This window comes from Cuculus canorus, chromosome 1 (genome assembly GCF_017976375.1).
Source record: "Cuculus canorus isolate bCucCan1 chromosome 1, bCucCan1.pri, whole genome shotgun sequence".
Classification (NCBI taxonomy): Eukaryota; Metazoa; Chordata; class Aves; order Cuculiformes; family Cuculidae; genus Cuculus; species Cuculus canorus.
Window position 1 is genome coordinate 22,275,964 of NC_071401.1, and position 15,567 is coordinate 22,291,530.

Consider the following 15,567-nt stretch of genomic DNA (forward strand, 5'->3'; position numbering starts at 1 on the left):
GAGTCAACACAAAAACTTGTAATCGTAAGAAAGTAAGTTGAAAATAAAGCTTGAATATAAAAGAGGATTGGTTAAGTGCTACATCTGCATCAGGCTTATATGGTGCCATTTATATTTTACCCTGTTGAAATATCACCTGGAGAACGCTGGGCACGTTTGGCTTGCTGAACTGAATCTATGAGTCAATGTATCATACAAGAGATTTGACCTTCATATTGGAAAGAGTCTTTAAGATTATTTCTGTTGAATTTCAAAGGAGGACACACAGTGGAATCACTGTGCATGGAGGAAAGCATGGAAATCTCCATGGAAAAGTCTGTGAATTTTGCAAGACTTTGTCTGCAAGACTTCCCCCATAAAAATTAAAAGCAATTATCGCATCTGGATATTGCATGCCCCATCCCTGGAAGTGTTCAAGGCCAGGCTGGATGGGGCCTTGGGCAGCCTGATCTAGTGGGAGGTGTCCCTGCCTATGGCAGGGAGGTTGGAACTAGATGATCTTTAAGGTCCCTTCCAACCCAAACTATTCTATGATTCTATGATTCAATGATTCTGTGAAGACTAGTGAACTGTAAATAAACCGAAGTAGCAATATGAAATAACAACTCTACCATCCACTGTCAAATAATGATTCAGAAAAAATTGCATTGTGCCTACGTGTTTTTTAAAAATATATAGATAAAGGTATACAAACTCCAATAACAAAGCAATGGTCACAGCAAGCTTTATTCTTGTAAAAGTAAATATTTAAATGCAATAGTAAGGGAAGAAATGCTCAATAGAATTAAGGAAGCTGTCTTACCTTGTCTTAGAATGGTTTTGTCTACAGGGATACCACATCCATGTAATTTTAGGCTGAGGAATACCATACACAGTGCATGTCAGCACTTGTTTGCTGTTCAGTAAATACAGATTGGGATCAGGGAATGATGACACAGCATTTTCATATATCTGAGGTTTAACTGTAAAGGGTAAAAATTGGAAAGCAATTACAAGCAGCTGATCAATGTATCACATGATCAGGAAAATACTACATTCCTGCAGGGTGAGTAATAAGAAAAATCCCCAGGAGAACCAAATAAAAAGCAGGAGTAAGTCGAGTCAGATGAGCAGTTAGTAACACATTTAAGTCATCAGGAATAACTATGTGACCATAGAATACAGAAATCTTTCTAATGAAAACAAATGTTGGTCACTGGATTCCAAGATAGGTCTGACACCCTGCATATGGAGCTTGGATTTGGGTCCATGGAAGTCAATAAGAAAATCCACGACGATCTGAACTGTGCAAGATCAATGAAAATCTAGCTCAATGAAAATTTTAGTCTTTGCATATTCAGGGGAAGCATGGGAACAAGCTGCAAGCTTACCATTTACTGTAAGAGTGACTGTATGATTCTTAGACAAATTCCACTGTCGTATGCTCAATATTATAGTGTAGTTTCCAGCATCTTCCTCAGCAACATCCTTGATAATTAAAGAATAGTCTTTAGCCATGTACCGGGCACACTTTTCAGAAGCAGGTAGCCCATCTTTCAACCTGTTTGAAAGAATTCCAGAAATCAAAGTTTTGAAAAATAATGTTGCTTAGAATGCCTGCATTATTTCATTTCACAATATTTCTCAATCTTTTGGCAAGGACTGAATTTACAGTCTGAGATTCTGTTTACCAGAGGCTTATCCTTCCCTTAAAAATAAGATTGCTGATATTTAGAAAGCACTTTGGAGAATACCATCCTATATATTGAAATTGATAAGGATCTGATAGGGTTCTATAGTACTTGAGAGTTGCTGAAGATTACAAGTCTGTCTCTGAAGACTTTCCATGCCTGTGCCACCATTTAGCCTCGAAGACAAACATTTTGGCTAAGAGTCATTCACACAAATAAAGATTGCATCATCCAGCACTGACCATTTATTTATGGCCTGAGAATACATCCTGGGACACAGTATTAGTGTAGCCTAAGCACAGCTGTGATTTTAGGAAGAGGAAGAGTAAGTAGATTAGATAAGCACTTAAGAATCAGATATCCTGGTATCAAGTGCATGTTTTTAAAGATAACAGAAAATCAACATACAAAGTACTAACTGTTGCTCACACACGTTCTTGAAGAAGCACAACATTTTTCTTCAATACAGCATAAAGCACATTTTGGTAGATTGCTGTATGAAGGTTGACAAGACTCTAGTGGAAGAGTGCAACAGAGTTTCACTATGATGATGGACTTGATAAAAATGATTCATAGTATTTACAGAAAACTATTACTGTTATTACAGGAGCATTAAAAATTTAGTCTAGAGACTATGGATTTATTCATTTCACTGTATCCATAGTTTACAGAACAACAGAATAACTGAGGCTGAAAGAAGCTCTGGAGACAATCTAGTCCAAGCCCCTGTTAAAAGCAAGGTCAGCACGTTGCCCAAGACTAATTTCAGTCTGGTTTTGAATATCTCCAGGGATGGAGATTCCACAGTCCCAGTGTTTGACCAACCTCACAGTGATAAACAAATTAAAATTTTTGTTTAAGTGAATTTTTTTTTTATTTTAGAAGTTTTTGATGTATACGTGTAGTTAACAATACCAGCCGTTAAAGAAACAGAAAATATTTTATAAATGGCTAACATCACCTCCACTTTTGACTCTTAATTTTCCATGTGTAGCTATAAATGTAAAGGTTTTGTAAAGAAACCCAAAATGTTTGGAGGAAAAGTAATTTCTGGCTGTGAGTAACATGAACTCTCACTGCTCATGGATGTATGGTTTGTTTTCTTAATCAGTGTTGTCATAGACCCTTTGTTAAAGTACAATTAATTGAGCCAGAGCTACTGGTATTTAAAATTATTTAAATAAAAAAACCAAACAACTTGAGATCACGAATAGATAACATTGTTCCATATAAAAGTGGCTTGAGTTTATAAAAAAAACTGTTCAAAAGATTTCATAGCACAGTATACAGGAGCCAAAGTGAACACTCCAGTCACTGAAGTAGGTTTGCAGCCTGCAGATCACCATAGAATAAAACCAACTTCCATTGCTCTTCTAATAGTGCATGTCTGTATAACTCAACTCGGACAGTTATTTTAATGAAAGTCACCTTTTCTTTCTCCTACGGTCTAAAATGCAAGTTCAGGTCACATATTTAGGTCTGTGTGAAGTTGGACTCTACACTTCAGTCAAGGTTGGCAGAGATATTTAGCTCTAGAGTGTCCACTGATTTCAATAGGAGACATACCTAAGGTATTTGAGGATCTGAGCTTTAAACTCTCCAGACTTTTTTTTTTTTTCGCACTTGCAAAATGGAGACAATGTTCTCACAAATTGTTAAAACCCAGGACAACCCTGAAAGCTCCAGTAAAACTCCACAAATGTATTTTCTCCATTTTTTTTCCATTTCAAGGGATATTATTTGAATATTTTACCACGATATTATTATTTGTCTAAGAAGAGGTCTAGTATGCATATTTGGAAGTAACTGTTTTCCTACCATATAACCTCTGGAGAGGGAAATGCCTTCACTTTCATTGACAAACGATAGGATTTTCTTCCAGCTACAGCTTCCAGCGCAGTTTTTCTTCGACGTTTCAAATTAATGAACATTTTATCTTAAACAAAAGAAAAAGAATGCACCTATATTACTGATTTTCAGCCTGCAAAAAGAGTTGTTCTGCTAAAGAGAACAGGAATTCAAACAAAAATTGTCTTTAATAATTTTGATGTTCCCATATGGCAACAGCAAGAATAAAGTCTAACCTCCTAAAGATCTACAAAATATAGAGAAGAATACTACAAATACACAAGAGACTGAGATACAGTTCCCAGGCCATGAATCTGCCTGGAGAAGATACGCTCTAGCCAAATTCATATTGGGCTACGGTCAAACAAAAAAGCACTAGTTTCAAACTAAGAGATAAGGTGGTTCATGGTACATGGGAATCTGAACTAGATCATCGGTGAAAGGTGACCCTTCCACTCCTAGAGGCCAAGAAGCAATGAACGTTCCAAGACAAAATATTCTGCCAGAGAGGTTATGAGGGGCCTTCAGAGAAACAACAGAGGAAAAGGCAGAAACTTTCTGTATCATTGGTAAACAGCTGTTTCATCAAACAAACAAATCTTTATCACTTCATTGGAACAAACTCAACCTGATGGAATTTGTTCTTTTCCAGTTGTACTGCCCCATATTTCAAACTCTCTGGCAAGTTGATGGGTTTTACCAGAGGCAATAAACAATAACATTCACACGATACATTGGAAAATCTCTCCCCTCATCCCTTTTAAATGACACTTGAGCAAAATAAAACGTGCAAAACATGAAAAATTTTTTGCGTTTCCTTTTGATAGTACCTATGGTGCAATATTTATATTATGGACTGAATAAGGACATTGAATATCCATTAAACAAGAGCAATACATACACTTGCCATGTACATTAAAAATAAAATGCACAAGACAAATCAGTAACTTTATTACACTAATCAAGTTAGAAAGATACAACCTGATTCTGCAAAACCTTATTCACACAGGCTTTTTCTAACGTGGATATCCCATAGACAGGGCTGCTTACATGAACAAAAATGTACAGGCTAGCTTCAACACTTCCAGATTCTCTGACTTTCATTTTAATCTAAAACACAGTTTCTGACGGCTTCAGCTTATCTGTTTACAAATATAAATGAATATCACGATTGATCCTATGCTCCCACCGATTTAGTCCAGAGCTTAAACAGAGAAATGGACTGAAATACTCCCTAAGGATACTAACATGGTGTGATTAGTCCACACTTTCAGATGACAGAGAAAGTAGACCACAAACCAATATTCTGACCACGAATCATCTGTCATAGCAGACATGCACAAGCCACCCAGTCTTTAATGCTACTAGCTTCTCACAAAGTCCCAGTGTAAAAAACGTCCTAACTCACATAGATTTGAAAGAACACAAGAAATTTCCAGTTTTCACAGAAGGGACACCACAGGGAACTCTCTTAAGGCTTCCACTGTAAAATTATATTAATGAATTGTAGTATCTTGTCCTTGTTTAATTTTTTCTGAATGGTCTAGCAGCTACATGCTCCATGTAGAGCTGGAGTATCTATTTCTTCTTAATTTTTCATAGAAAACAATTAACAAGCACTGTAGAAGAAAAAGTTTGATTATTCTAGCTCAATGAAGCTTGTACATTTATTTTTCTTTTGTAAAATATAGTTTAACTGATTGCTTCTGTCAAAACCGATCAAGGGTCATCACAGTATTTAGCAGACAGAGTGATCAAACTGAATATTAACATGTCTACTGCCAATAATACAAATCAGTCACGCAAGACAAGGCAAATATTCTCTCCGATCTCCCACCTTTTTCTGCCCATGATGAACATATCACAAACGCACTTCCACTTTGTGTCAAGAGGTAAAGCTATCGTATGACTGAAACTGGTACACGAACATTCAGTATTTTACAAAACTGCAGCATTTCTTACCATAAACAATGACTGTTGTGTTAACAGCTTTGATTGATGGACCACTCTTCACATGGCACGTATACTGGCCTTTATCAATATCACGCACTTTGTCAATTACAAGGATACTGTAAAAAATATTGGCTTCCGTATTCTTCTGGTCAATGCGCTGCATTACAGAACCTCTCTTCCTTGCCTATAAAAAGCAAAAATCAACAAGAAAGAGCTTTAATGATTGTTAAGATTTTTTATTTACTCTACTTCCACCATACCTTAATAAAAAAATCAGATCCCTCTGTACAGCACAGACATGCAACAGATGCCTAACATTTCCAGAGGGTCAACAACAAAAATTATAAGTAACATTATATGGCGATTCGTTCCTGTCTTCACCAACGTTGTAGTAGCATCCAAACTAGCTCTTTCCAGATGAGATTACCCTTTCCCTATAGCTTGCCATACCAACATGCCCAGTTTTTCACTGCTCCTTGTGCAGCATTGCTTGTAGAAATCCCTGAAGCCACAGTGTGAAGAGCAGCATGTAGTTTGGTGCCTGGAGTCAGTGTCCACAGGCAGCAGACATATAGAAGAAGAGGGCATTAACAGAAGAAGGGGAGAACTCTGGAAATGCTATAAACGGAAAAGAGACTAGATCTGGCAAGCGAATAGCAGGGTGGAACTGAAGATAATGTGAGTCGAAGGAGTTATTTCCTGCAACTCCTCCTCAGCCTTTGGCCTCAAAGTTTATTTAACACAGGACATTGTTGGTGTCTTATGAACACTGAGCACCCTTCAGTTACCATCTAAACAGAAACAAAGAGGAATTTCACAAGGGTGGTGCCTGGCTAGGTCTTGGTAAAGCAGTAATGAGCAACATAACATATTTGGAGCATTTCTTGTTGCCAAGTTTATTTCTGAGGTGAAAAAATGCCAGGGAAAATGGTTACAGTATGCAAGAAACAATTGCATTAATCTTCCCTATATAATGTAATCATAATTTCAGCTTGTGATTAGGCACAATGACTGACATAATAAATGATCTTAACTTGAATCGTCAGCATAAATCAAACTGACATGAAAGGAATGGGAGTTGTAAACCTTAAACTAATGTCAAATTTCTTATCAGCTTTACACGGACTCTCTGGCAGTTATTTTGTAAGCGACAAATATTTATGAGGATGCTCCCAGTGTGGGGGGAGGAGAAGCACATTCAAGATCATTCCTGAAGTTGTCAAAACAAGAGGATTGTTCATGTGACACTTCACAAATGAGATTTTGGCTAGCTAAATCAAAATATCTTTTCTAAACAAGCTTGAGTTGGGTGCCTTACTGTCTGCCAGTCTTTGAAATTAATGTGTTGAGAAATACAGCCTCGCTGAAAATGGTTTTTGTCACAAGTGAGTCCTTGCCTGGCACTAGGTGATATATTTCTACCATTTCTCCAGGCTGAAAAGAAGCTGGCAGGAATGAAACAACTGTAGCGCTCACTCACAGTTATGCAATATAACCAGAGTACATTGTGTAAACATGTTTACTTACTTAATTAAGCACCAGAAAGAAAAAAAGAAACCTTTAAAGAAGCGTCAGCAAGAGTCAGAATGATAGAATGTGAACTATGGCAAGCATTTCAAGGCAGAATTCCTCCCGGGATGTTAGATGCAGCATGATCTATGGGAAACCCCTCATTTTTTCATTTCAACCACAGCACTCACCTCTCCAGGGTAAGTCCACGTCATCTGCACTCTGGTGTTCCAGGCTGCGGTGACAGTGCAGTTAATGGCCAGGCTGTCTCCTTTCAGCAACTTGACAAGACGTGGGGTGCTTAACTGAACATCAAAAATTGTGTTGGCTGCACGAGATGAAGAGAAAGAAAAGTGAATAACACCACCAGGGCAGAGTGCTTCCTGAACGATGGGGAGTGGAGAACACTACTTACTTTCTCGATGTGTTAGGTACTTTGTGCTATATTTGTGTCCACTGATGGTTGTCTCACAGCTCAGGAGCCCTATGAATTTGTAGGTTGCCCTAGGTATTCTGAAGCCTTTCATGCTGTCCCAGATTATTGTCTCACCATCAGGAATTAAGCTTTCTCGTGGAATCTGGAAGTGTGAAATATGCATCATAAAAACAAATCATCCTCATGTCACTCTCTAATCACAGCAGCTTAATAAAAAGGAATGGAAAAAAAACCCACCCTAAAAATGCCAATCAAAGTAGAAAGGATGACAGTCATTTATGCAGATTTTTCAAGTCACATTTTCATCACAAAACAGAGGAAAAATATGGGTGAAGAATGTAAAATGTTTTGTTTGTTTCCAAGATTTCATTATTTATAACAGGATGTAATTTATGACACAATGGATTGACACTACTATTAGCCTCAGCGCTTGGGCTGCTATTCTGTTGGCTCCGGGTTGGCAGCTAAAGTACTCGTCTTGGCAAACCTTTGCAATTAAGTATCCTGGTTTTACTACTGAGACACAAATACACATTTTTCAACAGAGGTGACAAATGGACTTAATTTGCTGTCATTTTGTGGCTTTACCAAATTCCTGCCAGGATTCAATCTGATGGTCTCATGTTTATGCTATCTAAAGGGCTGGACTGTTTAAAAAAAAAGTTAAGGACATCAATGTTTGTTGCAAAGCTGACAGGTCAGAGAGTACATGTCTCTAAATCATTACATACAACATGAAGTGCAATTTTTAAAGCCACAAAGCTTCCTTGGCCACTTTTATTGATAACTACGGATCAACTGAATTAGAAAAGTCATACTGACTAGAGATGTTTAAAGGAAACCTTGAAATCATAAATACATCACATTTCCAAAGAAAAAGTATGTGGCACATTTTAAAAATCTGGTACTTTTAAATCCCTCAGAAGCTGAGGACCCAGCAAGTAATTAGTGTAAATCCATCAGATGTTTTTAAACTTAAGACCTGAAATCCAATAGAGGAATACCTGGACATTTAATTAAGCATTAGATCAAAACTATCAATTGATTTCACATGTCTTCATATGATCAGGAAAACAAAGGGCCATCAGCTATTGCACATACAGGTTATATCAAAACTTGAAAGCTAGATTTGAAACAGCAATGGAAAGTTCCATCCCCATTTCCTCATCCATGTTTTATTAGCTTCTTGATTTTTAAGACTCCTCCTATGTTACACACAATTTGCACAGGTGTTCAACCTGGAAGTTAGAGCAACACAGTATCTCAAAAGGTTGACTAAGGTAAACACGCAGTTTTAGTAAAAAAAAAAAAAATCATTTGTAGTGCTGAAGATGGACAATAAACCTTCCCCACAGGGGTCCACTAAAACGAAGAAGTAGCACTGCACAGGAGCAAAACGCTGGAGGCAGTGCTCATGTGACTGTCCCGACCAGTCCTTTCAGAAAGGACAGATTACAAAAAATATCCCATATTTTGACTTCCTGGCAATATAGAATGCAGGATCTAATGACTCTAATGCTGAGGTTTTCTTTCCAGCTCCAGAGGACTGTATTCTGGGGACATCAACTTCTTCCTATATTGCTAAATGGAAACCAAAGAATAGCTTTTGCCAGCTCTCCAAAAGTAAGTCTGCAGCTGTGAAATGCATTTAACATATCTCTTAATTACTATGTGAGCAAAAACTTGCTGGAATCTTTATACATGGGTGTCACAGATGACAAATAAGGTAAGATATGATGTAATGCATTCTAGCTTACATACTTCAGGAAATTCTGGGATGAATTAAGGAACACATTTATTTTTCCTGGAATGCAAAACATGTAAGCAACCAATCTTTTCTTTCAAGACTTGGCTCCACCTCCTCTTTCTCTTCCCAGAGTATTACATCTGGTTTTGATAGCGTAAAGTTGTGTCTTGCACCACAACCCCAAGCTAAAGGCAAGCTGATATGAAAAAACAGAGTAGATGCATCTCAATGTCCTCCAAATAAGGAAAAAAAAATGTATTTTCTTTAATAAGAGAGAAGCCTGGCAGGAATTTTCACAGTTAAGAATTTAATATGCTGAGATTTCAGGTGTGACATTACAGTGCCCAAATAAGTTCCCACTTTCCAGCATCCACCCTACAGAAAGTCAAGCCTCATTTACTTTTGATCCTATAGCCACAGATTCTTGTGCATCATCCACCCGTGGTGCACTTCTTGAAGGAGAACTGTGCATATGTGTGTGTGTACACACACAGTAATATCCTAGGTCAGATTACTTTCTTTTCTCTGAATTTTGCTTTCTTTTGTGTGATTTAACAGGTGGAAACCAAGACGCAAAATCATTATCTGTATTAGCAAAGCAGCACTGTATAGAATTTGTAAACCTCTAGGTTAAATTAAAACACAGGACCAAATCTATGACTGGTATAAAACTCTATAGGCAAAGGCAAATCAAAGACTTGATTTGATCTAGAAAGGCATTTTATGGTGGTATTGTTTGGCAATTGCATGTTATTCTATGAAAAAGACAGCTTTCTTTCCCTTCTAACAATGATGAACACATACGTCACTATGTGCAGAACTCCCTTTATTTAGAAACAAAACATCACTTGCACCTCCATCTAACTTTTAAGCCAAAAAAAGTACTTTAAAAAAAGAAGCGCTAGTCTGTCTTGATACCAGGTACTTTGATAGATACATACAGGTCAGGCAGCTGTCCATGTAACTCCTGAGGAACCTAGGAAAGAAACACTTTCCCCAAACCAGAAAAAATGTCTAGATTTTCTAAAACTGTCCCCACTGCCCCAAGCTCAGCACAACCTCCACATCAACATGGACATCAGAAAAAAAATTTTCATGGAAAGGGTCATCGGGTACTGGAACAGGCTGCCCAGGGAGGTGGTTGAGTCAACATTCCTGGAGGTATTTAAAAGACAGGTGGATGAGATGCTCAGGCACAGATGGTTTAGTGGTTGATAGGAATGGTTGAACTAGATGATGCTGGAGGTCTTTTCCAACCTAGTGATTCTGTTTCCACCTTCCCTAAAGAGAAACCATCCCTTGTCTGATAAGTGCACTCATATGTAAAAGGAAGCAGGAAAGTCACTGGTGGGAGTGAGGTAGGGCAAAGGCTTGCAGAGATCCTTGTACAGCCCCAGCAAGTCTCCAGGGACTGCACTTACTGCAAGTTCCAGAGAACAGAAGAGGGAAGGGGAGGAAGGGCAGGGGAAGAGGTGAGAGGAAATCTCTTCTCCTAACAAGAAATTCCTTCCTGGGTTTAAGAAACCTTTGTCAGTGAAGATTTAATAAAATGGTACTAAAAGTTTAAGTTTCTTCAGAAAATTCACGTCCAGTGCAAGAGATTCTGTGAGATATAAGACGAAGCCTTAAGAGTTGAAATGTTTCTAAACATACTGACACCCAGAAACCTTGTTTAAGAAATACTAAATTGTTGAAATATTTCAAAAGCATTTCAACAGCTGTAAATAAAAAAAATAAAAAAACCCCACCACCCTATCATCCACAATAACAGTTTTAGAGCATGCTTAGATTAAGGTACCTTTTTTAAAGTAACAGCAATGTTTGGTGCTGTGACTCTGCATGGAATGATCATTTCTCTTCCCACAGTCATGTGTATTATTTTAGGTATATCACTGTGCATCTCTACAAATGGACTGCCTGTATCTGCAAGGGAAGAAAAAGAAAAGGTTAGTATCGGAAGTCTTAAGACAGTGTATGGGAATTGTAATGATGCACACAGCCCTGAAACAACAGGCTAACCCTATCACTAATGAAAGCTCGACGAAGTCCTCAAATCAATATCCTGTTTACTTTTATCTAAACAAGTTCAGAAAAATAATATTAAATATTTGAAAATATACTGGTCTTTCAATATCGATAGCAGTACTTTGGTATCTCCTTTAAAATATAGGACAGTTAAAAGTACATTTTTCCCATTAAAGCATCATCTCTAATTCTGAGATATGTGTTTCTTATTTCAGGGTATTTCTATTGTATTATCACCAGAAGAAGTAATTCTATGGGAAGTGAACTGAAATCCACTTATTAAGTGACCCCTATATAAGACATGTTCCTGCTCTCTGCAAGGAAACCGATTGAAAAAAACTCACATTAACTTCACTAGCAGAAAGAATCTACTGTGAAAATATGGCTGCATAATCAACCCTGAGAAAACAGACCAACGAGAGTTAATTATTCTCCTCCTTCCCACTATCACAATGCCTCCGTGTCTCTTTTGTAAGTGACAAGTTAAACAAAAATGCCAGGAAAACGTTCATTCAGTTCAACTCAATAACTAAAGCTTGGCAGAGTAATTTACCGTCCCTTGAACAATCCCTTTAACAAAGGACATTGTCATAAATAGCTTGCGCTGGGAACAGGGAACATTGCTGCTGCTGCTGCTATTGTTGGGACCACTTAACAAAGAGGGGCTCAAGCCACAGGCTCTCGCTCCAAATCTTCTTTGCAGGTGTTCAGATCTGGAGGCTCAGTTTGACTCTCAGTACAGACAGACGAGCTCAAAATTGACATAAGGTTTGGCTTTTAACTTTTAAAAAAGTGGAACATTCAGATCTTAATTCTGTGCTTATCTACAGCTCCAATGTTTTCTCAGGCAAATCCTATTCTTTTCACTCAGTCAAAAATCTTAGAAATAACAATGGAAATCTTTCTTGGAAAAGAAATGAGTAAAGCTAGCAAGAAGTGACCCTTTATAAAACCTTAAAATTGCTGTACTTTACTAAAGTATTCTGGTCCCAGACTTCTGCACATTGACCTACGTTCACTCAAGTTCACTCCTCTTTCAGAAGTACGATGTGCACTTCCCAGTGTCATAAAACTGTTCTGCCCTTAGGATCTTCTTTTCTGATTATATGCAATAATATTTTTGTTTGAGACATTAAACAGGAAGAGAAGCAAATTCTACTCAAATGTATATTGGGGAAAATCCTAGGGCGGAGTATTTCAAATGTACCCTGGGATATGGAAAAAATTCTCCTGAAGACATTTAATGAAGCTGTTATACAAACTTTCTAAAATGAAAGACTGCCACAATGCTTTATTTAATAATAAGTATTACATGTCCACCAAGATTGCAAAAGGAACTTATGAGTAATAAGGGACGCATATGTAATAAAACATACCCTACGGACTTGTTAGGTTGACGTTTCCTCTGCAATATGATTCAAGGAAAGACCAAGAATGAACCTGTTTGTAGCATGGTGAAGAGAACCTTTTTTGTTTTTCAGAGGCTGCAGCCACAGAAGAGGTCACCTGCCCCTTAACATCACCAGACAAATGGCTTTACTACTCCCCAAAGACTCATTTGTCTTTGTCACAAAATTAAGAGCTCCTGACCAAAACCCGCAAGCTTTGCAAAGTAGTTTCCTGTATCATAATCTCCAGATCATTACAAGTGTGAGGAAGAGCTGTTCTGGGGACTACCGGTGCTGTCTGCAGACATAGTGTCACCACTGTTTGATGCCAATATTGAGGCCATGGGGGCTGTGCAGCTCAGACCTCACAGGATTCCTGCCTATCCGAAGGTAGAGACAGGAAACAAGCACAAAACAACACACTTGGCTTTTTCTTCTTTGTCTTCAATGGAAATGCACATTCACGCCTGGAGAAGTCAATGAAGTGCTGAATAAAAGTCAACTAAATGCCCCGCTTGTCTTGGTAGGCTTTACAGCTCAGTCACAGCCTTTCTTGGTACACTCCCTGCAGTGGTACGCCAAGGCGTCTCCATGCCCCCGCTATTCGCGTGCAGAGCTCCCATTGACATCACCGGGGACTTCCGCCATGGGCCGGAGGGCAATCAATGACCCCAAGTGCTCCAAATGTCTTCCTGCTTTTGATTAAAAGAAATACGCATCATGTTTCCTAGCACAGTTTTGTTTTCATAATGAGTGTGGAGGCTTTTCCTGATTCCCTTTGATTTTATTCTCCTTCCGTCTTAATGGCCATAAGGAGATACTCTCAGTGCCTCAAGACCAGAATCTGGTCTAGGTTCTTCCAGAATGGATCAGGCAAAGCCAAATGCACAGCAGCACCAAGGCGAGGTATGTCGCATCAGCAGGGTACGCCAATGACACACAATCCTTCTGTTCCCCAAATAATAGCATTCCTTGCTTCTTTTTTCCTCTTTTCCCCTCATCAGAGCTCTAGATATTGCCAGTGGCTGCTACTGTATTTCCTTGTAATTCCTTCCTGAGGGAAGGTAAATGCGAACCTTCCCTGAAGAGCTGTCTGGCAGCACATACAGGATGACCTAACCTCCCGCCATTGGTCTTCTAGGCCAGCTTCATTTACTTTCATGTTCAGAAAGCCCTAGACATAAAATGAACATCGTGATTGACCTATCTTGAAGGCCACATCCAAGTCACACATTCAGCCCCATTGGGATTTGTAATAGAAGATCTAAGAAGGTTGACCTTGTTTTTCATATTTTTGTTCAGGATTTTTTTTGCTTCAGAGCTGCCTGCAAGGTTAGCAAAATGAAAGACGGACAGCCAGAATATTTGCGTATGCTAAAGGTTATGAGTCAGTTTAGTGTATTTTTAAATTGTGCCTGGAATTAATCACAGTGTGAGCTGGTTTGACTGTGTTCCTTACAATATCTCTCAGTTACAATCAACATGAAACCACAGAAAGCATTCATGACATCACAAAACCTATGAAGGTCACTTGCTATATTGTTAAAGAACATAAATAGCAGCTCTTTATTAAGCTGGTTGGCAGCCAGATAGAAACTTGATAAGAAACTTAACACAAGCAATATTATGTCTGGTATCAGTAAGCTGTCTAGGCTGTTTCTGGGGTTTGCACAAACAACTAAACTAGCCAACACTAAAATGCCAAATTCAGGAAAGATGGAGACATTCTTTATTTCCACAAGCTTCAGCTACTGTTCTTGGGTTTGTTTTGTTTCTAATAATCTGAGCTATGTAAATCAGAGTACTTACACATATATTTGCAAGCAAAAAAGACTCTGCAGCAAAGTCTGAGCTCCTTGAAATCTCTGAAAATTTATCCTCTGAAGTTAGTCCAAAATATCTACTTACACTTGACTCATCGATAAGATTTTTTTCAGCTTATAAGGGTCAAAACAAGTTTCCTCACATTCACAACACACTGTTTTCCCTCATGCATGTGAAGCGGACCAAAGTCTTCACTAAAGTAAAGACATGCAAACTTCATTGAAGTTAATGGGCCAATCATGAAATCCTACTTTCCATTGTAAGGATTCACCCTAACTAACTTTATTTATCCCATTTAAATTAGTGGGGCTGTTCAGAAGTAATCTGAGGAGAACTTTGCACACCAAGATTAGCTCTCTAAATGCAGACATTTCTCATTTCTCACTGAGCTAGGTGGCCAAACTGTTAGTGTTGTCACTGGGGAGAAAGGGGGAATTCTGCCATGAGACTCATCAGACTTGTTTTAGACATCTGTTTCACGATGAATTGAATAATGCCCTACGAAAGACATCTATTCAACCTGCTCCCAGGTAGATGTCTATGTTCCTTAAGGGAAAAAAACACCATTTTGCATGTCTGGAAGCATATTACTGATCTGCAAGAAGGGCTTTTGCACTCTTCCCTCCTCTTAGCCTGTAAAATAATATTCTTCAAATTCAAAAGATTTCTAAACCTTGAAGGAAGACTTGAGATATAAATTAATAATCACAGAAGTCCAGGGAAAAAGAAAGGAGGAATAGTTTATATCTGGAGCACATTCAGACACAAAACATTGCTAGCATAACTGCAGAGTGATTTTTAGGCAGGGTTTGTTTGTTTTCCTTTGGGGCTAGTTATGCTATGTTATCATTGACGTAGGTCCATAACACATAAAACAGAAGTAAAACTCTTAAGGAAAAGTATTCTTATCCACATTAGTCAGGAAATCCCTATTAGAGTAATTACTGTGTTCATAAGGTGATATCTAGAAAGGTGAATTGACATTAGGAACTTTTTCACATGCATCGCTCCCTCATGATGGTTTATTATGGACACATATTTCTGTTTCATTAGGAGGTACAGGCCTTGCTGAGGAAGAAGGACCTCCGAGGGCATAATGTCTGACCTTTGATACTGCTAAAGTGTCCACAAATTTTCCACTCAACACAGTGTACTATAATGTGAAGT

The 15,567-nt window shown here is 38.3% G+C and overlaps 1 protein-coding gene across 2 annotated transcripts in view; it reads right to left on the reverse strand.

Moving 5' to 3' along the window:
- The window catches only part of FLT1 (fms related receptor tyrosine kinase 1), a 111,784-nt gene that overhangs the window by 74,736 nt on the left and 21,481 nt on the right, over positions 1-15,567 (reverse strand). For both annotated transcript variants that reach the window (XM_054066874.1, XM_054066882.1), the window contains exons 4-10: positions 10,962-11,086; positions 7,396-7,558; positions 7,172-7,308; positions 5,481-5,655; positions 3,489-3,606; positions 1,371-1,540; positions 803-962 (exon numbers count right to left, since the gene is read on the reverse strand). In XM_054066874.1, the coding sequence (XP_053922849.1) occupies positions 803-962; positions 1,371-1,540; positions 3,489-3,606; positions 5,481-5,655; positions 7,172-7,308; positions 7,396-7,558; positions 10,962-11,086 (1,048 nt within the window). The remainder of the gene's footprint in view (positions 1-802; positions 963-1,370; positions 1,541-3,488; positions 3,607-5,480; positions 5,656-7,171; positions 7,309-7,395; positions 7,559-10,961; positions 11,087-15,567) is intronic.